General features: G+C 40.4%; 1 protein-coding gene across 11 annotated transcripts in view; it reads right to left on the bottom strand.

Moving 5' to 3' along the window:
• Nucleotides 1-22,593, bottom strand: part of LOC117256774 (calcium-dependent secretion activator 1) — a 101,046-nt gene that overhangs the window by 11,789 nt on the left and 66,664 nt on the right. Inside the window, exons 12-29 of one of the 11 annotated variants that reach the window (XM_078168959.1) lie at nucleotides 21,945-22,081; nucleotides 21,638-21,825; nucleotides 19,890-19,991; nucleotides 19,719-19,782; nucleotides 19,499-19,622; nucleotides 18,069-18,137; nucleotides 17,124-17,156; nucleotides 12,498-12,604; nucleotides 10,282-10,311; nucleotides 7,152-7,308; nucleotides 6,913-7,054; nucleotides 4,748-4,909; nucleotides 3,359-3,514; nucleotides 3,077-3,224; nucleotides 2,893-2,967; nucleotides 901-984; nucleotides 628-660; nucleotides 341-448 (exon numbers count right to left, since the gene is read on the bottom strand). In XM_078168959.1, coding sequence (XP_078025085.1) covers nucleotides 341-448; nucleotides 628-660; nucleotides 901-984; nucleotides 2,893-2,967; nucleotides 3,077-3,224; nucleotides 3,359-3,514; nucleotides 4,748-4,909; nucleotides 6,913-7,054; nucleotides 7,152-7,308; nucleotides 10,282-10,311; nucleotides 12,498-12,604; nucleotides 17,124-17,156; nucleotides 18,069-18,137; nucleotides 19,499-19,622; nucleotides 19,719-19,782; nucleotides 19,890-19,991; nucleotides 21,638-21,825; nucleotides 21,945-22,081 — 1,919 coding nt within the window. The remainder of the gene's footprint in view (nucleotides 1-340; nucleotides 449-627; nucleotides 661-900; nucleotides 985-2,892; nucleotides 2,968-3,076; nucleotides 3,225-3,358; nucleotides 3,515-4,747; nucleotides 4,910-6,912; nucleotides 7,055-7,151; nucleotides 7,309-10,281; nucleotides 10,312-12,497; nucleotides 12,605-17,123; nucleotides 17,157-18,068; nucleotides 18,138-19,498; nucleotides 19,623-19,718; nucleotides 19,783-19,889; nucleotides 19,992-21,637; nucleotides 21,826-21,944; nucleotides 22,082-22,593) is intronic. The other 10 variants (XM_078168925.1, XM_078168930.1, XM_078168951.1 and 7 more) reach the window with 10 other exon arrangements.

Here is a 22,593-nt window from a genome sequence, read left to right as displayed (position 1 = left end):
CTGTTCTTTCCAGAGAGCACTGCTTCAGATAATCCTGTTTTTGAGGATGCTTTTATGGACTCTTTGTAAATAAAAGTTTCCTTTTTTTAATACACAAAGGCCCAAAAGCACTGTGGCAATGCACACCAGAATGCAGAGGGCAGCAGCTAAGGTTCAGAGAGAAGAGAGACAGAGAGAAAGAGAGAAGTCAAGAGGGGGAGAGGATCAGAAAAGCCTCTTCTGCAAGGCTGAAATACACATCCTGCTCTCAAAATGGGACTTATCCCTCTCTGCCCTGTTGTTTTGCCACATTTTAGAAGGCCCCTCCCTTCTTGTGAGGAGGAGACGGCATCTTACTTACATCAAATAACCTTTCTATATACACCTCCTCATTGACCTTATCACGAAGCATATCCTGAGAGTGGCGCACAAAGGTCACATAGCCGTCGGCCACGTCCATTCCAGGTTTCTGTAAAACAGAAACAGAACAGGGTCGGGGCTCAGGAGGAGAATAAAAACACACTGGCAGAAGACACAGAAAGAAACACTGTTGGTGATTAAAACAAAAGGCAGCTTGTTCAGCTGTATCAGGTAAACACACACAAGCTCATAAGCACACAGGGAGGTGTAGGGTGTTATTGCACTTACAGGTACATCCACATATTTAGAGGCAGCTTTCACCTGAAACCAAAACAAGACTGTCAAACACAGGCTGAGAGTTCATATCTAAACATTTTATTTACTATTACTGTAATATCATTAGGGCTGGATATGTCTTTACATTTTTAATAGGAGCACAGATATAACACCTGAGGCTGGATTTCAAAGCAACATATTGAGGATCAAAAACCAGCCCTAAATATTACAGAATCAACCCTTTAAGGTTGGTGAGGGACTGAATAAAGAGAAGCTTCATCTCACCGTGAATGAGAGGAATGAAGAGAAGAGAGTGCCTTCATCATATCTGGAGATCTTTGCCAACACGCCCTCCAGAATGGCAACAAACTGAGAAACGAGAAAGGACAGAATTCATGGTAACAGCACCGCTAACGTCAGTATACTAACGTGCTGATGTTAAGTAGGTACAGTATATTGTTTCTACCATGTTCACCATCTTTAGTTTAGTTTTACTAAAAAGCAATAAACATGAAGTGCAGCTGAGGCTGATAGGAGTGTCATTACAGGGTGTATCAGACACTTAAATTTAAGGTTTTTTAGGACCTTTTCAAGATATTTTCAACCAAATTTAAGACTGATTTTTAGACAAATCATCTGTTTCTCATTAAAGCACTGCAGGTAAATATAAAGGTAAGTAGTACATAAGTGGTCCTTTGCAGGATTAATGTGGGAAGATGGTTATTAGAGTGCGTTAGGTTAATCTACATTTTGCCAACAGGTGAGTGCAAGTACAGTATAAAGTAAAAAGGCAGCATTGGGTTCAGTAATAGGTTTAAAAATGTTTAACATCAGAAAGAGCTTGTCTCATTTTGACAAAAAATAAATAAATAAAAAATAAATAAATGTAAATAAAATTGATCAAATGTTTGTGGCAATTAAAACCTCAAAAATTCTAATTCAAGACTATTTAATGAAGATTTTTTAAGATGTTTTAAGGACCTGCAGACACTCTGCATTACTTTTGCAGGTATTTAGTCATACAGTATTGAAGAAAATGGAATCTGACCAGATGATGGCACTAAAACCGAAGTGATTGTAATTTATCCTGAGAGGGGCTTCAATGTGTGTCAGCCATTTCAGTTTAATTCAGAACAGTCGATAAGATACTGAGAAGTAAAAACTTCAGGTCTTTGCCACAGAGGTTGTTTTTTGTGTACAAAATTATTGCACATCTAACAATAAATACAACCTCATGCTGTGTCAATAACATTTACCTACTGACTTTGAAACATTTGTCCAGCATTAAAGTTTTTGGAACAGGTCTGATTTTCTGTTTTTTTCCACATCCGTCAGTCTTAAGAGTTTTTTGACCAAGAATCAGTGAAGAATATGTGGCGACGGGACACATCCGCAACAAGACAGAGGAATGGATCTAACATTATCATTTCATCATCATCATCATCATCATCTCAGATAGCTACTTTCTATAGGTCAGATGGTAATATTCAGGTGGATGATGACACAGACAGACAGAGAGCAACAGCTCAGCCTCTTTCAGCCATGGTGTAAAATGCAAGATGCAGGCATTTGTAAATTTTTGCAATGAATAGAACAATAAAACAAGTCAGACTAAGTGTGCAAGGTTTCTGTGCGTAACCATTTTTTTAAGATGTTAGATTAGAGGCCTTTAGACCCAAAAGTAGGGGTGGGAATTACAAGTGGCCCCATCTTACGATATTGTACTTAAGTCACAATATAATATTGCAATTGTTGAGAATTGCAATAACATATATTTTGATTTATTACCTTTTATTCTGTAAATCATGTCCCCAAAGGAAAACTTTGTCAACATCTGTTTTATCTGTAACTAGGATAAAGTTTTCAGTCTGTTTATTTCACTTCAAGCATTTTTATTGCAGCAAAATGTATCTGGAGGTTAGAAAAAATGTTGATTGTTTTTTTTTTTTTTTTTTTTCTGTATTTGCAATATTAACAATTTATATTATTAAAAAAATTATATACGGCATCCGTGTATGGATACAATACTGCCATGCAAATATCACAATACTATGCTGTATTTTCCTGTACCCCAACCCGATGGTGGTGCTACAAGAAAATTCAGAGGATGACTAACAACACTTGGATTCATCCTCTGGGAATCATGACAAAATTTCATGGCAATCCATCAGACAGTTGCAGAGATACCTGACTTTGTCATCTCTAAAAATCATGACTTGTAGTAACAAATAATATAATAAATAATACATTATTTTCACAGCTGATAAACAGTCGCACCTTTGCAACCAGCAGCTGGATCATGTCTTTCACACTTTCCTCAATCAGCTCGTCTATTTGGGTGTGGTACTGTTTCTGTAAAGAAGGGAACACATTTTAACAAAACAGCGATTTCACAGATTCTTTTCTTTTTGCAAATATAAAACTGACTCTATGCAGTCGGTGTCCCAGGTGAAGGTCATACCTCTTGGCCCATCTCCATTGCGCACAATTTAGCTGACTGGTCCTTGGCATCCACCATCACGTTGAACATGGTGCATAATGTTGGAGAGATGCGGAAATCTGTGGACTTGCTGCTCTTTGTCAGCTTAGACTCAAATGCCATCCTGGTGCTGCAAGGCAAGTGAAATATTTATACACACTATAATATAAAATATTCAGTAAAGAGTTCATTCTCAGCATTCGGTGCCTCCAAGTATTTCTGTTTCTGTCAGTCTGTCTCCCTCTCACGCACGGACACACGCACCGCTTGACGCAGTTCTCGATCATGTTGCTTGACATGAGCTGGATACGACTCTCGAGGTGTTTGGCAAACTCATCCTCAGGCCAGTGCAGGTCCCTGATGAAAGTCTGGAGGGCGTCCAGCTTCCAGAAGAGGTCCTCCGACGTCCCAGAGCCGTTACTGCCATCGACCCAAACAGACACACACAAAGGTCAGAGAACAAAAAGTCACCCTGCTGGAGAGAGGAGGTGGGGGTAGGGGGGTGTTGTGGCAGGTGCAGAGGAGGATGCTGTTCCTCCACACCTAAACACAGTCAAATTATTCTCTGACCATAGACTGACTGGTTCGTCCAAATGTCAATTCAGGTGTTTGTGGGCAGTCAGTGTATGGGTGGAAAAGAGCGGGCAGGGATTACTGCAACGACTCAATAACCATGCTGCAGAGCATGGTTATTGACTGGGATGTGAAGTGGCCACATGCAGGTAAAATCACTGCAGATACAGCAGCTAATCACACTGTGTCAAGACAAAGGAGAGGGGAATGGAGATGTGAGGGAGGGCGTGTAAAATTGGCATTCATGAACCAAGTGTTTCAACAAAACAGAAAAAAAAAAAAATCTCCAAATTGATTTTTCTTCATCACAGGCCCTCTCTCAACATCCATGTCCCCAGGCTTGTGGGGCCCCTGGAAGAATTACCAAACAAACCATGCAGACCTTTTAGGGCATCCTGAGTAGAGCTCATTGGGAAATTGCTGCAGGGATGATGTGTAGTCGGAGCGGGAGGTGATAAAACTAAGAGGTCTGAACACGAGCCGGCCAGCCTCTCTGCAGTATCATCTCCAATCTGACCCATTATCTTCCCTCCCAATCAGACTACTGGCAGGTGGTCAAGGTCAGAGATGAAACTATGGCCATTTACGATCTACAGCGCGCTAAAAAATCACTAAAGCAAATGTCTGTGGACAACAACTCTGGGGAGATACATCTATTGTAGACCGCAGATCTTGGCTTGCAAATGTTTCCAAATAGCCTCGGAGCAATATGTCACATTAATATTTTGTTTTGGCCTGTATCTCCACACCTCAGCTCAACAGCATGCATGTTGAGACAAATGAGAGCGTTTCTCATTTTCAAAAGCAGAACCCCATCTACTCTAACACCTCTCAGAGTGCCCTTGGCATGAACATGGACATAATAATGGAGTACTCACACAGGAGGAAACAAACTGAAATTGATCTTTAGATTTGGGGTAACATTTCATCTCCAGTTGGAGTCATACAGAGGAAATGTTGTTGTACTTTTCATTAAAAAAGTGTTCGATTTTTTGACAGATTTTTTAGCTGAGGGCATCTTCATACCAAGGCAGCCTCTGCTTGCTTAATATGTCTAAAGTAAACTAGTTGAATACACACTCAGAGTCATATATAGCAGCCATCCATGACGGGGTAGAAAAGCTAGGCATTTGTGGAAGGTTAACTGATAGTCCTGCTACTGGCACTGGCAGATTTGGTACTTTGGGAATTTGGAGGTTCACATTTGGTAGATTCACATTGGGCAGATTACTTGTTAAACTCCTGCAGAAAAGACAGACAAAAAGAAAAAAAGAATCCATAACAGTGGTGTGGGAGCTGCAGAAAGCCATGTAACACTCATCATAAAAGTAACAGAAAATCTGAAATCAGGGGCAAAGACAAGAACAGGAACGTAGAGTTGCACACATAAACAAGACAAGATTGTCAAAGACGCACATTATACGAAGACCTACAGAGTAAAGAGCAGAGGTGGGACCAAGTCATTGTTTTGCAAGTCGCATGTAAGTCTCAAGTCTTTGCATTCAAGTCCCAACCCAGGTCCTGACTCAAGTCTCAAGTCAAAACTGGCAAGTCAAATCTCAAGTCCTAGACTTTGAGTTTCAAGTCCTAAACAAGTCATATTGCCTTAATAATGTATTAAATTTACAAAAATCACGGCGGCAGGACACGATGTCAAGCTCAGCTCACATCCCAGCTACATCAGCTGATCTCAAACAACCAATCAACTGATGGAGCAGCTGATAGATCACATGATTTCTTTCTATGCAACCAATTGGCAAATCTCATTCAAGGCACCCTATTTAAACTGCTCTGCCCTGCCTACTGTTGCTGCTTCCTCTGCAAACCTCTTTGCAACCTGCCTCCACCCCAGCGCCTCCTTTTAATGCTGTGTTGGACTTATCAATGTCATTTCTGTTTGTCATTGATGCTGCTCTGTTCTGTTCCTGGGGGGTCTTTGCTGCTGCTTCCTGCCTTAGGCTCTCCATGTAGGCGCATGGAAGGGCAGGGAGGTTTGCTCTCTCTGCCTCAGTCTTCCCTCATCTGCACGTGGAAGGGCAGAGAGGTATGGTCTCTCCGCCTTCAGGCCTTACACGTAAGTGCGTGGAAGAGGCCTTCTGCGCAGGCCCAAGGAAAGGCAGAGAGGCCCCAGAACAGAGCCATGCTGCCAAATATGCAAATGGTAATAAAATCTTCTTTGACTAAAGTGCTCCTGGCTGAAGTGTATTTATTTGTTTAAACAAGTTTGCTGAAAGCTGTTGCACCTCTGTAATTTTTTATGTGTTACATGTTGCATTTCATTTTTTGTTGACCACCGAATAGTTTTTGTACATACACAAAATTATCTTTGATATCATTTTTTCCAACTGGTGGTCAGTAACGTAGCTAAAGTTCTTTATTGTTCTCTCCTGCAACTTGATTTGATGCTGTTGGATTGGTTCAAACAAAGTGGATCTGGGGAATTGAATGTCGACTTGCTGGGAGTGAAAAGCATTCATGTTAATATGATTCAGGAAATAAAGAGAAATTAATTGATTTGTGGCAAACGTTTTAAGGTATCCGAAAATGTTCATGTCAAATGGCTAAAGTTCAAGTGAAGTCACGAGTCATTGGTGTTAAATTCCAAGTCAAGTCTTTTTTTTAGATTTTGTCAAGTTGAGTTTAACATCATCAAATTTGTGACTCGAGTCCACACCTCTGGTGAAGACGACTCAGGATGCACACACATACAGTATTTAATGCAGTGAAAGGGAGAAGCAACATAATACTGAAAAGACAAAACATAAATAAAGACCAAGAAAAAAAACTTTACCTTAATAAATCTTAAATATAATCTTTGCCATAAAAAATGCGAAAGCAAAAGTTTGAAAGCCACAACAAATAAATTATAACAGCAACACAACAGACCGGAGGCCCTTTGTTTCTGGCAACATGTCAAAGCACACATTATGAAGGTTAGTTCACAAAACAACAGAGATATTAGGTGTTGCCCTGACCCCAATGTGTCAGAGAGAAATTGGTAAGACACATACATTAGCCAAAGACTATTTTCAGAATAAATAACCCATTTCTTTCAGAGGGAAAATAGGTTATTCAGCCCACTCTTGGCTCATTCTTTAAAAGTGAACCTACAGGAAGCCTGGGTGAACATTACAGCTGCTTTCCCAGATTTCTCAGCCTCCACGCAGTCAGTCTGTCATCTGAATATAAAAGCCTTGCATCTCCAACCATCCTACAGCCTAGCTATAAAGACGGAGGCTCCTTACTTTACAGGCTCCCAGGACTCTCGATCAAAACCCTTGTGAATTGACTGTGCGATGGAGGACTCCATCAGATCCACATATCTAACCACCAGAGGAGCATACAGATCCTGGAGGTGTTTGTGGAACTTTCCATTGCACAGATGATCTGTATAAAAGAGAGAGGCAGTGACAGAGAGACATGAGTGTCTTTTTCTTTGAGCATAAAAATACCTCATGTCTACAGAATAAACGTGGGAGCTTACAGTCTGTCCGGAGGAAGTCGTTGAGCAGCTGGAAGAGGGGGAAGCTGTCCCAGCTCTCGGGGGACTGGATCTCCAGAGCGGCATCCATGTCGATGGCATAGAGGGCCAGGAAGTTTTCTGCATGCTCCACCATGAGGTCTGTCCACCACGCAAACGCCTAGAGACACAGCAGGAGGGAGAGCGGACAGGTGAACAAGGGCTCCAGTTAGGAGATGAGGTGACACAAGGAAGGAAGACAAGGAAGGAGGGAACAATATGCACAACTGGAGCTCATCAGTTTAAAAGGAAACACCACTGGATTTGAGTATGCTTTATATATGTTGATGTATGTTAAAGGAATAGTTCAACATATTCGGAAATATGCTTCCTCACTGTCTTGCTGAGAGTTAGATGAAAAGATTGTTACCTCTCTTATGTTTGCTGTGTTAAATATGAAGGTAAAACCAGCAGCTGATTAGCTTAGCTTAGCATAAAAACTGGAAACAGGGTGAAACAGCCAGCCTGGCTCTGTCCATCTTCCACCCCCTACCTCTGAAGCTCAGTAATTAACACTCCTGGAGTCAAAGAAATCGACTAAAGGTCTTCTCAAGCAGGCAGCGATTGACGTGCCTAGTAATTTGTTTTCAATGAGAGGCCAGCAGCATGTAGGGAGGCGTGGACAATCTGACAAGACACTGTTATGGTGGTGCTCGTCTCACACACACCTGCCTGCTGCCAGAGTTGAACTGTCCTGATTTTTTTTCTTTTTTTAAATCAACGGACGAGACACTGAACCTCACCGCTTGTAAATGCCCGGAGATATGTAACTGTTGTCTAAAAGGTTAAGAGGAAAAGCAGGAGGGCTTTTGCTTTGAAGAGCATCAGCACAAGACTGGATGCATGACATTAGATTATGCAGTTATAGCTTAGTTGGGCTATGAAGTTATGGCTATGCTAATTTAGCTAACTTTAGCTATCATCGGTCATCAAAGACTGGGATTGCCAGTGTGTCAACAAACGGACCAAAATGGTGTACAGAAGCCGTTTAAATGGTTACCACTCATAGGCCACCTGGTGTTTACTCCCGAAGCGTTCGTCTGCCCACCTATTCTCAAGGAGCGCAGCAAGGTTGCACGGATCCAAGCAAATATGCAGGTGGCTTATTTGTTATTGTCTGAAAAGACCTTAACACATAACCGTGCATAACGTTACACAAATAAGATATCATCTCTTAGATACTGATCTTTAGAGGTGCTGGTAGGTGGATTTTGTTTCACCTTTTGACAGAGCCACGCTAGCAGTCTCCTCTTGCTTTCAGTCTTTATGCTAAGATAACCAGTTGCTTGCTGTAACTTCAGTTATAATTGATACAGTACTTTTAATCTAACAGCAAGACAGCAAAGTGTGCATTTCCAAAAATGGCAAATTAATCCTTCAAGTATGCACTGTGACTGTCTCGTGCTGTATGTCAACTCCTTTAAAACACTGCAAGGAAAGGACACACCATGACACCCGTCTGGATTGTTTGTGTATGTGTGTGTGGTGTGTGTGTTTCTGATCGCATGCTCTGAAATTGAACCCACTGCTCTTATCGATCAGGACTTAAAGGGATAAAATGTAGGTGAGTTTATACGTAGACAAGTAATCAGACAGTAGGGTTGCATGTTCGTGCCTTGTTATATTCATGACAGCATCTATAGATTTAACGGAAAGGTGCTTTTCTCATGCAAATGTGGAGCTCCCTGCATGCTTTTCTCTCGAGCCAAGAGACGAGGGGGTCCACCATTCACATCACCGACAAACCCATAGCCCGCTAGATGCGAATGTGACTCATGCACATCTTCAACGAGGCGCACCAAAGACTGCAGCACGCAGCATCTCTAGCGTTGGAGTGCGTCTGTTCCAATTAGTTAAGTAAGTCTTTGAGATTCAGCTGACCGTTTTCTAGCACAGTCAGGATTTCCTCGCCCTTTGACAGCTGGAGCACAGTAGCTGCTTTGCTGGCAGTCTTGGCTTGGCTTATTTGCTTATCATCCAGACTAACACGTTGCCAAGTCCAATAAATGAAGCTCGATCTTTCCAAATTATGCTGCATGCTTTGTCTTCTGTTACAGTTCTCTTCTGTTATTTTCCCATCTGGCTTCACCACCACAACGGCAGTGACAACCGGACTTACCTGTCTACTTACCTGCCCTGCTCCCAAAATTTTACAAATGCTTGACAGTTCTAGTGTTAGAAAAACAGGCAGCAAACAAAGCTCTTCTCCATCACATTCAAGGAGAGATACTCTTATTGCGGACGGGGGGGGGGGAATTAACGGGCTGTAAAAGTTTCCAACAGGTAAGGGCTGGGGAAAACGCTCAAAGGTCGCCAGGAGGAGTCTGTCCAACCTTTGACGGAGGTTGCAGGACACATACAGGACCCTGAAAGCTCTAGAGCAGAGCCAGTGTTCAGCCAGACAGACTATAGTGCTGTAATAATGCAACCGTGTCAAGGGGATCAATCCTGAAGGGTTGTACTGATGCTGAGGGGGAGGGAGGAGACGTGGCGTCATCTACTGGACATGCACAAAGCATTATGGGAGTTTCTCAATCAACTTTACTACATACCTCTTTTCCCTGCTTGGACAGTCACCAATCATATGACAGTGAGAACACAGGAAGATGTACAGAACAGTAAAGTATTTTTGAGGCATTTCTCTTCAAAGGGTTTTTTAAAACTAAGAATAGACAGCAGAGAGGGATGGAAGAGGAGAAGCTGGGGAAGTAATGCTTGAACAGGTGCGGACTGTGAAAATTAATCGCTGGATGGAGGGGAAACAAATGTTTATGGTGGATCAAACTTCAAAAGGTTCACATGGAGCATACTTTGGGGGAATTTACTGGTTCAGCATGCTTGGAGAGAAAGGAAACCTCTTTATGGCCCGATGAACATGCTTTATGATCACAATTATGTTGTGCAAGCTACAGTGCCTTTTAATTTTTAAACATGTTTGCTCTCACTTCTATGCCTAAAAAACCCCCACCCATTGCTACAGTATCTATGAGATCATTCTCTGCCTACAAAGGTGCCTCTTGCCATAGTGGCGCACATGCCATACAGGGGGGTCGTGATGGGGACTGAAGAGGAAAAAGAAATAAAAATACTGTACCGATTGATCTCCAGAACTTGTGACTGCCGCCTGTCAAGCATATTCAGAGAGATACAATAAATCTGCTTTATCTGTATGTTCTAAGATCACATTGGATCACCTTCAGATCTACACAACTACACATGCTCATCATGCTCTCCTACCAGCTCAGCAAACAGGATGCAATACATAAACTATTTTCAGTGGTGGAAATGCTACTTTATTCTTCTACTCATCTACATGTCAGAGGGAAATATTACATTTTTTACACCATTACATTAATCTCACTGGTTACTAGTTATTTCTCATTTTAAGATTTTACATACATAAAACATTTGCTCAAGCTATAAAACAAAATGCATTGTTATAGATTTAGCTAGTGCTTTCCAATCTTTTTTGCTTCTAAAGTCTTCCAAAAAGAACAAGTTTTAGACATGGTTGAATTTTCCAGGTGGTTTCAACTGTACAATGAAATTAATAGTTATTTAATATTTCACAAAAAAGGCAAAATAATAAATAAATACAAAAAGGGAATGCAAATTTGTGCAGCATGTTTGTTTTTTTTTTCTTTACTACCACATTAATCACCTCATGTTATCGTCTCTCTCACTGATGCATCAGTATTAACAATCTAGTAAGGTAATACATCATGATTTATCACTTATTTTCTGACAAGCTCTTTTACATTTTCATACTTTCATACATAGGATATTAAATATAGGACCTCTAATGGTGTATTACTACCAGGGTTGTGCCATCTAACCGCATCACCGCAATTCCGCCGTAATTGACCTTTTGCTAAGTCCCGCCCCTTAGTGATGGTCCAATAAGCTGTCGGACTAAGTGTGGAGCCCAAACTGTAACTAACCGCACTCACTATCATATGATTAGAAAAATGAAAGAGTGATTCCAGAGAGAAGCAGACAGAGGGGTCTACAGTCTGTGTTTGAAGGATATATCCAGGATGTCAAACTGACTCAGCAGCAACAACAGGTTAAAAAGACAAAGATAGTTAGAAGCTAAAGCCGAACTATAGGCTACAGATCACAGTGTAAAAGTGAACCACCACATCACTGCTGATCGCCACAGAAGACAATGAATATAAAGGGAACCTTTGCAGATATTGAACCAGCTGTGTGGCATCGCAGTGTGTGCAGATGAACGGTGTTTGGCAAACAATGTTCATCTGCGCACACTGTGATGACACACAGCTGGTTGAATATCACAAAGTTTCCCTGCTTCCCTTCACTGGTTCCTGTTCAGCAGGGTCAGCCTTTGTTTCACTGTTATAATCATTAAAAAACAAAAGCAGCATGTGTATACATTCAGCAGGCTATATCTTCAGTAGCTAGCTAGCTAACACTATACTTTTCAGGGTTTGATTTGGGGTTTTGAAACAGGGAAGAAACGTATATCTTTTTCCAACCTCTCCAGGTAACGAGTATCATTAATACACGACGTGCCACAGGCACAACATTTAGCTCCAAATCCACAAAACCAGCCTGAAAATGACGGAAATCTGAAACGACTGCATTAGAGTCAATGGAGCACAGCTGAGTTGTTGTCGGACCCTGGTCTGAGCCGGCCCGATGCTACGTTATGACAGGTCAGCATCCGGGGGCGAGACTTAGCAAAGGGTCAATTGGCTTTAAACCACCAAACTGCAGTGATGCGTTGTGTTTTAAAATCCATACAGTCACAGCCCTGATTACTACACTGCTGTATAGGTGATTTTAATGTAAAAGATCTGAGCACTTCTTCCACCACTGGCTATTTTGTCATCTAATAAAAGAAAACTTAACAATATTAAGAGAATGCAGAGGTTGTGTTGTTGTTTACATTCCTGCCTCCTGTTTATAATGGCCTGCCTATAAAATATTGCCATTTTCCAATGCTTGCCACGACTTATCTAACATTGCAACACTGAGCTATGAGCTGTGATCAGAGGAAAGAACTGCACACATTATATCATTTTATGTCTAATTTACAGTCTCTGCTCAAACACGGCGCTGTGATTCCATGTAGCCATGGTCTGTTGAACACAAATTAGAGCTCTCCTAAATTAAATTCATCTTTGAAAGGGGTTTTTTTTTTTAGTTACCCATAGATGAAAGCAGCTTTATTTATAGAAGGCTGATAATAAGACTAACTCCCTGCTGAGGGGCGGAGTGAGATAAGAGTGAGAGTATAGAGGGAAAGTGTTTTGAGGAGGAGAGGAGGAGAGGGTTCTCACTCACCTCCGCATGGTGTTCCTGGTTCTGCTGGAGGACCTCTATGACTAACTCCGCCAGGCGAATTGTTTCCTCCAGCTTTTTGGCAGGCGTGACTAAGCGGCCTACGTTCTCTGAGACAAAAGGATGAGGGTGAGGGATGAGTGGTTAGTCAAGCACAGAGAAGGATTCCAGGGGGATTTTTATGACTATTCAGAAGATTGTTCCTGTCTATATTTTTGACCGTTTTAATAAAAGTATAAACACAGTGCTTACACTGTGGTATTTATCTACCATACCCTCATAACAAGTCAAAGCTGTTCTTATTAATAAGCATTTTGGGCTGCATGACATAAAGCAACATAACTAATGTGTTTGTAGGATAATCAGACTTATGTTGGAAGAGTATCAGGCACGAGAATAGTGGCGTTGAGATGGAGGTGCAATGTGGCATCGAAACATGCATATTGTGAAGTGGTACTGAATAAGCCATCTGTATAAGGAGCTGTCGCATGGCATGGTGTAAAAAAACATTTCATGAGCACACACTGTAAAAATAATTCATTCTTCTGTTTCAAGTTTCTTATTAGATTAAGATTTTTAATTCCTATCCAGATATCTGTCAAGTACTGTATTGCTGACTAAAATCAAGCTTCTTACTTACATTTCTATAGAGTTAAATTTATGGAAGACATTTTCTGCCAGTTTGATTTAACAAAAAAAAAAAAAAAAAAACAATAACATGTTAAGTTACTAAATGAGAAACTTTTATTAAAATAATTTGAGAAACTTCTTGGAAATAATGATTTGGTATCCAAAAATGATGAAAAAATGTTCTCAGAATAATAAGAAACAATACAAAGTCATTATTTTCAGAAAGCTTATTATTTTGAGGTAAGTAAATAATTGAAGAAAGTGTCTCGTTATTTTGAGATGCTAAGCGATTATTTTGAGATATTAACTGAGTATTTTCAGAAAAATTCTTATTATTTTGAGAAACTAATTCATAATTTAGAGAAAGTTTCTCATTATTTTTAAAATATTAACTCATTATTTTCAGAAAGATTCTTATTTTCTGAGATACTAACATTTCTCATTTTTTAATATATCAAGTAATTACTTTGAGACACTAAGTCATTATTTTCAGAAAGCTGATTAATATTTTTGAGACTGTTGAAATTGTTTGAGAGAGAGTTGTTATTTTGAGATACTACGTCATTATTTTTGAGATATTAACTTAGTATTTTCAGAAAAAATTGTATTATTTTGAGAAACTCAAGGTTTCTCATTATTTTTAAAATATTAACTCATTATTTTGAGATACTTAGTTATTTTCAGAAAGATTTTGAGGTCGGTAAATAATTGTTTTGAGAAAGTGTCTTGTCATTTTGAGATACTAAGTCATTATTTGAGCAAAATTTGTCATTATAATGACCTCACATGATCTTTTTTTTCAGCACACTGAGAGATGTGGGCTTCCATAAAACTGCTAAAAAGCAAATAATTTCATAAAGGGCAGATATTTTTCTAAATGTCAAAGAAAAATAGTCAAATTACATTCACAACCAATTTTAAAAAGTTCTATTAAAGACACCTAAGGACAATTTATTCATGTTCTGACATGTATTTCCAATTTATATTAATTTCATTTTATTTTTTATGCAATCTCTGGACAATACCACAAAACATAGGTTATAGATTTTGAGGGTCAAGACACGCAACACAATTTTGACTCAAAACAATGAAAACTCTATAATGTATTTGGTTCATTAGATGCTTTAATTCCTTATAAATCAGCTATCATCCTATAAATCAATAAACTAGTAACCAATCATTTGACTGACTGATTTCAGGTGTGTTTTAATAAATATATTTTTACAGTGTGATGGTGCTGAAGTGTTGCACACTACAAACTGCATTGGCTGTCTTTCACTTATCAACGTTGGTCTATAACTTGCAAAAGCTCCAAATCACTTGCTTGTACCTTTGCAGACAGAATGATCTGAGAAGACAGTTAACGCCATGAAATGGATTATTCAAACAGTACAACTATGTGACATGATATGCGTATAGTTTGAACATGGAACTGAATGGCTACACAAATCAAAAGCACATATAACTCTACATAAAACAGTTGTGGTCTTTACACTGCAGTTCTGATTTGGGGTCTTTCATTGCTTCTACTATGATTTTTCTATGTAGTAGCATTTTCTCAAATATTCCTTAAGTATTCCTGCTCAAGCCGAATGGAAACATGTTTCTATTTTGGGGTCCTGGTTGTAAAATAGATTAAAGAAACCCTAATCTACCACTTCAGGATACGCTTCCAGTTGTCATCTAGGCTAAAGTTTATCATCAGGGGAAATCTGAGATATAAAGAGCCGAGATAATACTCGAGCCATTGTCTTCAGGGACATTTAATCGACACTAATGGATGGATCACATGGACTTGTATTACAGTAACTGTATATTCTGTGGTCATGATGCCCTGTGAACGGGAGCACTGGGAGCAGATCTGTAAAATGCTTGTATCATGGTTTGGTCTAGAAGTAAAGCAAACCTTTGTGGCTTCATCAGCACCATGCAGGCATTTCAATCCAAAGCCATACGGTATGTAACATATCTATTACGGCATTGCCCAAAAACAGAACACCATTATTCTAAATGTGTCTGACTACTGTGGAATATTAAAGGGCCAGTTCACCAAAATTGCAAGAAATCAAAGACAAACAAGTTAAACTAATTGTTTTAAATGTATCCTTGGTGATATTTAGCCATGCAGATTGTTTCAGTGGCAGATATCAGAAACCAGCTGCAAGTAGTTTGTTGGTTGGATGAAGATGGCTGGAGGTACTCCAGGTTTTATGTTTTGCCGTCATCTGATGTTAACGACATTTCATTATGTTGTATACATTTTTGGTGACCATCAGTAATTGGTTTGATGACAATAAGCTTCTGGGGGCAACAGTCAATATTTCACAGGTTCCGATGTGACCAGCAAATATACGGGCCAAGACTTCGTCTTCTGTACAACAGTCATTTCAGCTAACCTCTACAAACAGACATCTGTATATAGAGCAGATACAAGAGAACAAAAGCTAGTATAAAGCTAAATTGTTGTCAGGCAATAGATGATACAACTCCGACTACGCACGGAAACCAGAACACTTCCAATTAGGTCTGGGTTAATATAATCAATTCACCGGATTCAAATCAATCTTCACTTGAATGACCTGATAAATTTGATTCATAAAATCCAAGATGGATCTTTTAATACACGCTTTTTCCCACGGATGTGTGCAGCTTTAACGCTGTTAATCTCACCGGTCGTAAACGGTCCCCGGTGCTTAATTATCAATTATCAAATTATCAACCATAGTATTGACAAGCTCCAACATTACTGGTTCTTTATCTGTTACTGTTAGCTTATTCTTTATGTTTTGTGGTAATTTATGATCATGCTGCAGCTTCTGCTGTCTGTGCGTCAGGGCTGCTTATTGATGTTTTCGATTTTGTTTCCAATGAGATATTGAGTTTAAACTTTACTGTTCTAATATTACTGTTGCTGCTCTAGAAACAAAGTTATAAAATATTCAGTTTTAATCCTGTTCTGAAATTTTATTTTAACAATTCCTTGTAAAAATTTACAGCATTAGTTCTCTAAGAATCTTGTTCATATTCTAACAAAAATTGGTACTGTAACTGAAATATCACAAATCGAATTGATATCGAATCGGATCGGACATTGAATCGAATCGAATTGGACATCAAATTTAAACAGACATCAAATCAAGCCGGGACCTTGTGAATCAAAATCGAAACAATTCAGAAAATTAGTAGCGATACCCAGCCCTGCATTGGGATACATATGCAGTTATATGTTTATAGAGATCGTGTACGTTGCAATTAAACTATAACTATCTGCATGACTATATACCACGAAAGTAGGACACATTTTTTGTTTGCCTTTTTCTTGCTGAATTGGCCCTTTAAGTTACTAAAATGGCTAGCAAGTTTATTTTAAATGTATGATCGTATAAGACTATGACAGTAAGAAAACGTGTGCACATATACAATCCAATTATCAGAAGTATGATCTGTAGTGGAAATGTTTATGTGTTCCACTTGATGATGAGAGGTTACATTAAAATGTTGCTTATGTCCCTCTTTTCCCATTTTACTTTAACATGTGGGCAAATGTGTCACTTATTCTTTATTGTAAGAGATTGTATTACTCTATAATGCTTCATGCAAAAAAATGCTGGTTGAATGTATTTTGCAGCCACATACAACCACTTAACCACGTAATTGTTCTGTGAGTACAACACTGCACGAAAGCTGAATGAAAACGTCCCGAACTAAACAGTCTCGAGCCACATCTGAAATGATATAAAGTAATACAATCTCTAAATATTTACTTTATAAAAAGAGATGCTTAAAACATGCCAAGACATTTGAGAACTTGAATGAGTGTGTATATTACAAAGGTGTATAATATACTGTATGGAAGATGTGCTACAGGTAAAATCTGTGCATACATGCATATGTTCTGCATCTAGTCACAAAGTACATGTGTGTGGAGGGGTGAGGGGTTGGGTCTGTGTATATGTATGTGTGCACTGTGGCTAAACCACAAGCTAAACATTGGTTCACCTGGATCCTTTTGATCCTTTTGACCTTTCTCAACTTCAGCGAGAAAAAGGGAGAGAAAAGATAAAGAGATGTTTAGAATTAGCACGGTTTCTAGGGTTATTGTCACGTTACAGGGAGAGGGGGGGAAAGCTCAGAGTTGTTAATCATCACCATGTGACCCTTTCAAAGAATCTGCTGGGACGATTTCAGCTCCAGGGTAGTGAGGTTTCTAGGCAACAGACAAACGTCACAAACATACAATAAGAAACAGAAACACTGAGATATTAGCCTGTGGAAAACTGGAAATTAAAAGAAGTGATAAGATGTTCGTTAACAAACAGACACAGCTCAGACTGTCGTCAACAGGTAAGACACACAAACAGCTGCCAGGATCAGAGACAGGACACACTGAGTGACTTGGATTGAGCTGAATCAATTGAACACATAAACAAGGAGGTGTTGAATCCATACACCCTACACCCTGCCCTGTCCTCCCCATACAATAGCTCTGTCGACAGATGCTCCTTCACTATCTGCAGCGTCACGGTGATAGGAAAAGCCTACCTGTTCGGCACAGCACACCACTGACACATGATCAGACCAAATGACTGGAGGAGATAACAATGTAAGCAATGTAAAAAATGTAAAAATGCATTCAAGTCAAAGGAATCGGCATCCAACCAAAAGAAAAAAAAAGCTTACAGACCAGACTGCTCATTCATGTCCATCACAAACAGATGGTACTAGAAAAGGACCCTGACTGATTCAGTGTGGTGCTGCTCAGATCTCTCGACTGGTGCGTTCCCCACTCACTCTCACAGACAACAAGCACAGATAAAAAACAAGCATGGCAGGAGCAACATCTCTGAGGGGGAAGAGGAGGCAGAGGGGGGGATGAGGTGAAAGGGTGCTTAAAAAAAGGAGGAGGAGAGAAAGAGAGAGACTGGGGATGATGAAGGTACTCACGGATGGTCAAATCCATCACTTGAGACGCCAAGCAGAAGACAGGGTGCTCATACATTTCCCTCTTTTTTCCTATAAAAAAGGATCGGGGCATGCAAGAGGCTGGGGTCAGAGGTGGGCAGGCTAGAGGTCGGGGGCTGATGGGAAGAGGGCTGTCCAGGTGAAAACGACATTCTCTTGGCCAGGAGGCCCGGTAGCAAGGTCAAATGTTTGGTTTATTTTGAAACAGGCGCCTCACAAGGACAGTGGAAAGTAAATTCACATAGCATGGCAAGATAGTAAGGTGTGAATCCTTAGTATCTTTAGCACCCTGAGGGGTTTCTTTCAAGGCATAAACAACATCAGAGTTTTCTATGTAAATATGCAAAATGCACGTCAATGCTTTTAATGGATACTGGAAGAAAAGACACGGCAGGGAGAATAAGACATCATAAAATGTCTTGTCAATTTTTGATATGTAATCCATGCCAATAAAGAAAGGCCATGTTGTTATGTCTCAAAGCACATGCAGGTGGCTGATGCTGGTTTGTAGGTGTTCAATCCCAGCATTCCTTTGGTTAAAAGCCACTTATCACACAGTCGAGAGGTCAAATAAATTGATAACTGTGGCAGAGCCCACAGCTGTGTGGGGGAAGAGAAGGAAGCAGAGCAGAGAGCAGGGAGGGAGAGGAAGATAGTGGTCTTCAGCAAGAACACAAGATAGAGGTGAAAGGAGAGCTGCTGGTATTTCAAGGCAGGGGATAAAGGGAGGGGGGGCGGGCAGCTGGAGGAAATCAGAGAGGTAAGAGCTACAGTAAGATAGTGGGAGAGGGAGAGTGTGCATCGACTGGGAGTCAGAGAGGACGTTCAGTTAAGCTGAACTCACAGTCCAATCGTCAGAATGTCAGAGGCCGGGGTGCTACACAGCTCGAATAGTCAAGGCACAATGAGAGATCAGCACATCAACAGATTTCAGGGCTTTGGATTTGAATGCATTTTTACTCACACACCTCTACACAAAAGCCAACTTGACCTACAGAACAGCACAGAGCTAAAGCAGGCCTGAAACAAAGGAGAGAGTTATTGGACTGAGAGACAGAGAGTGACCGACAAACTGTCACAAATAATTTGGGAATGCCACAAATCATTTGGGATATGGACACAGATATACCATATACCAAGTGAACTCACAGTGTGTAAAGAAATAATAACAGTGACAAGTACAATCTCATCTTGGAAGATATGTGTAATATTTAAAGTGTCTCTTCCTGTTTTATTCCACACACAACCACTGGCTGAGCATTTCAATCTTATACTTAAATGACTACACTGTACACACTCACATTTTAATCACCAGTATGATTGTTTACTGGGTGTTTTTCTCCATCATTATATCATAAACACATTCACTCTGACAGCCTGGATGTGATGCTGAGTTGTGTGTTTCTGGTTACCTTCAATTTTAGCATATTCTTTAATCCGCTCGTAGTTGAGCTGAGCGGCCTGCTCCAAACATTTGCGGATCACCCCTTTAACTTCCTCTGGTGGAACTGGGGTCACAATGTCCTTCATCAGGACCTACAGGCAACATTAAAGAGGAGTTATGTAACACGTTTCCACATCACAGTTGTTGTTTCACAGGGTGTAAAATGCTTTTTCTTTATATTTACAAACCCTCTCCAGCAAAGATAAAGTGGCCTTCAGTGCTCCCTCTGGACGACCGAAGGGGAAACAATATCTACAAGGGAGGATGGAGACAGAAAATGTAGTAACAGTGGAAAAAATACTGATAGGCGTAATGTTTTGTGACTTGTGGTAATGTGCTGTCGGCGAGGCGGGCGTCACCTGAAATTTACAATCTGGTTTTCCAATATCACACGCAACCGCTCCTTGATGTCTTCAAAGCGCTCCTTCTCATCCACTTTCACTGTGCTCAGCCCGTCTGGCCTGTGAGGATCACACCCACACACTTTAACCCAGTTGAAACCCTGCAGAGGTTGAGGTTACGCAACCTCTCGTCTGAGTCCGACAGATGCAAGAACAAAAAAAAAAGACACTGGCAAAAACCTTTTTAGCTCCCAAGGAACTGCCTGCAAATTGTGTGTGTTTGTTCTTGTTGTGCGACACAGACAGATAAGTGACAATGTCTCACCTTTTTTGCCCTTGAAAGAGAGGTATTTTGGAATCCTTTCTCTTTCTAAACTTGAACATGCGTGCTCGTTTAGAGGCAGTGCGAGGATCTGGGCTTTGGGGGCTGTTTGGGGACGTTAGCGCCTCATAGCCCAGCGGCCCCCAGTAATTGCTGCCCTCTCTGACTTTAACGGACGCATGGGAGGATGAATAATATGGACAGTGAGAGACTATGGCAACAAAGAACAGAGAAAAGAAAACAAAGAAAAATGGTAGAAAACAAGGAAATATATGTAGAAATATACAACTGATTAACAACACGTGACACAAAACACTGCAAAAAATTAACATAACATAAAAGTAAACAAACGTAAAATATGGCAAAATAACAGATGGATGACAAAAATGTCTGATGAGGCTGACTTCTCTGTTCTGTTCTTCTCCAGTGTTTATGGAGATTTACTGCGCCCACCTACTCTGCATATAGGAGCTATCAGTTTCCCTAGAGGAATACCATTTATACTGTGACCTTAAAGGTGGAGTCTGCAATTCTGGAGAAAGATTATTGATATTTGAACTTAACAAACAAATACACCCCCTCTTATCAGTGCTCCTTCAGAAGCTCTACTAATATCTCTGGTGTTATTTACGTTTCATTGCTGTCATGGCGTAGCTCCATTCCTCCGTGGTGAGAATGTGGAAGAGGGAGGATAGCGGGCATAGAGTTGTGTAGCTTGGTCTGAGCTACTTCCTCTGTTTCATTTACAGAGCCAGGGCTGTCTATGAACTAAAGCTGCACCCTGAACATTGGAGATTTAAATCTGGAGACCCCTCAGTCAACTAAGATTGGTTAAAGTCCAGCAGTCTTTTTTTGTTGTTGTTAGTCAGCGTACTTTTGGGGACTAAAGATTTAGCTCTTCAGAAAAGGCAGCCGCAAACACAGAGGCAGCTGCCCACAGGAAAAGAGGCTTTGCCTGGCCAGGCTCCGAGATAAAGTTATTTTCTGCCTTTTTACAGTTCATGGCAACTTAATATGATACAGTCTCTGGCTTTTGTTCGATATCTAGTGGCGGTGAAAAATTTTGCTGCACACTTCTGATCCATCTGTAGCGTGGTTAGCTTGTTTACTATATTAGAAATGTCACTGTCACACTGAACGTCCCGCTGAACATTGTTCAAACTCTCAAACTCTATATGTAAAAACTAAAATGGATAGTTGAATATTCATATTGAATAGCCAAATCTGATTCAACTGACATATTTCTGAGTCGGTTACAGCCCTAGTATGAACACTAAAATTCTTTTTCACCCCACAAACAGAGCGTACGGGAGATATTTGCTTAATTTGACGAAAAAGCGTCTTGAATATGAATCGCAGACTGCACCTTTAATGAGCTTCCACATCCTGTTCAGAAATGTAACTTACAAAGCAAAACACTTTAAAAGAAGGGATTAGGGCACACCTGTTCCCATGGACATGGGAGGCACAAAAAGCGAAGCTGTAGTGAAGAAGAGTGGGGTCTATAATAGCCCCACTTTCTGCTCTTTCCAGTAGATCACGCAGGTAACACAGATGTCTGTGACAACCTCGAACTCCGTTCCTGGCACAGTACTCATCCAAGACAAACACCTGGCCTGGGCTAAACCATCCCTGCACAACGCAAACACAGATGGGAATTACATTACTGCATATGAGCTCACAAAAAAAACAGCTCGCTGCCATAAATTTCATCATGTGCTGACGTTATAACGGGGCAGAGGGTCACTCACCAGGCAGCAGAAGGTGTCATTGAGCCTGTGGTCCAACGTGAGTCGCTGCACCATCTCAAAAAGCGAGGCGTGGTCAAAGCTACAGGGGTTAGCGGAGATAAACTCATCCATGCCATGTTTCTGAGCTCTGTCAGCGTCTATCCAGCCAACGGCACAGGGGAAAGAACACGGTTCAGAGGAGAAGACATCAGTGAGGCACAGACGAACAGCACGTCGTCATCACAACACAGAAACAACAGGGATTTTTTTTTTTGTTGCTACTTCTAAGGGCAAATTATAAACACTTACAGCTTACATTGTCAACTTGCATTGTGTCAGACAGCGTAAAGAGATTTAATGTATTGGTGGATGAGATTCTATCAATCTGAAGCTAAGCTCATAGGCACGGGTGCTTCTATTGTATGTGCATGCATGCATCTTGGTATGTCACATTCCCTGATGCTTTGCAGGGGAAATAAATTCTTTAAAGATGCAAAACATGTTTGAAAAAGTGCTGGTTAGATAGAATTAGATGCATTCCTCTTAATGTATTCAATAGATTCTGCCATTCGCGATTGTTGAATGTCACTCAGGTCCTGACAAATATTGGGACGTGTGCTATTAAAAATAAAAAAGACAGAAATATGGCAAAAGAATAATTCATCTGAAC

Source organism: Epinephelus lanceolatus, chromosome 1 (genome assembly GCF_041903045.1).
Source record: "Epinephelus lanceolatus isolate andai-2023 chromosome 1, ASM4190304v1, whole genome shotgun sequence".
In the NCBI taxonomy this organism is placed as follows: Eukaryota; Metazoa; Chordata; class Actinopteri; order Perciformes; family Serranidae; genus Epinephelus; species Epinephelus lanceolatus.
The sequence above is the reverse complement of the archived record's forward strand: the minus strand, read 5'-3'. Positions and strand labels throughout refer to the sequence as shown.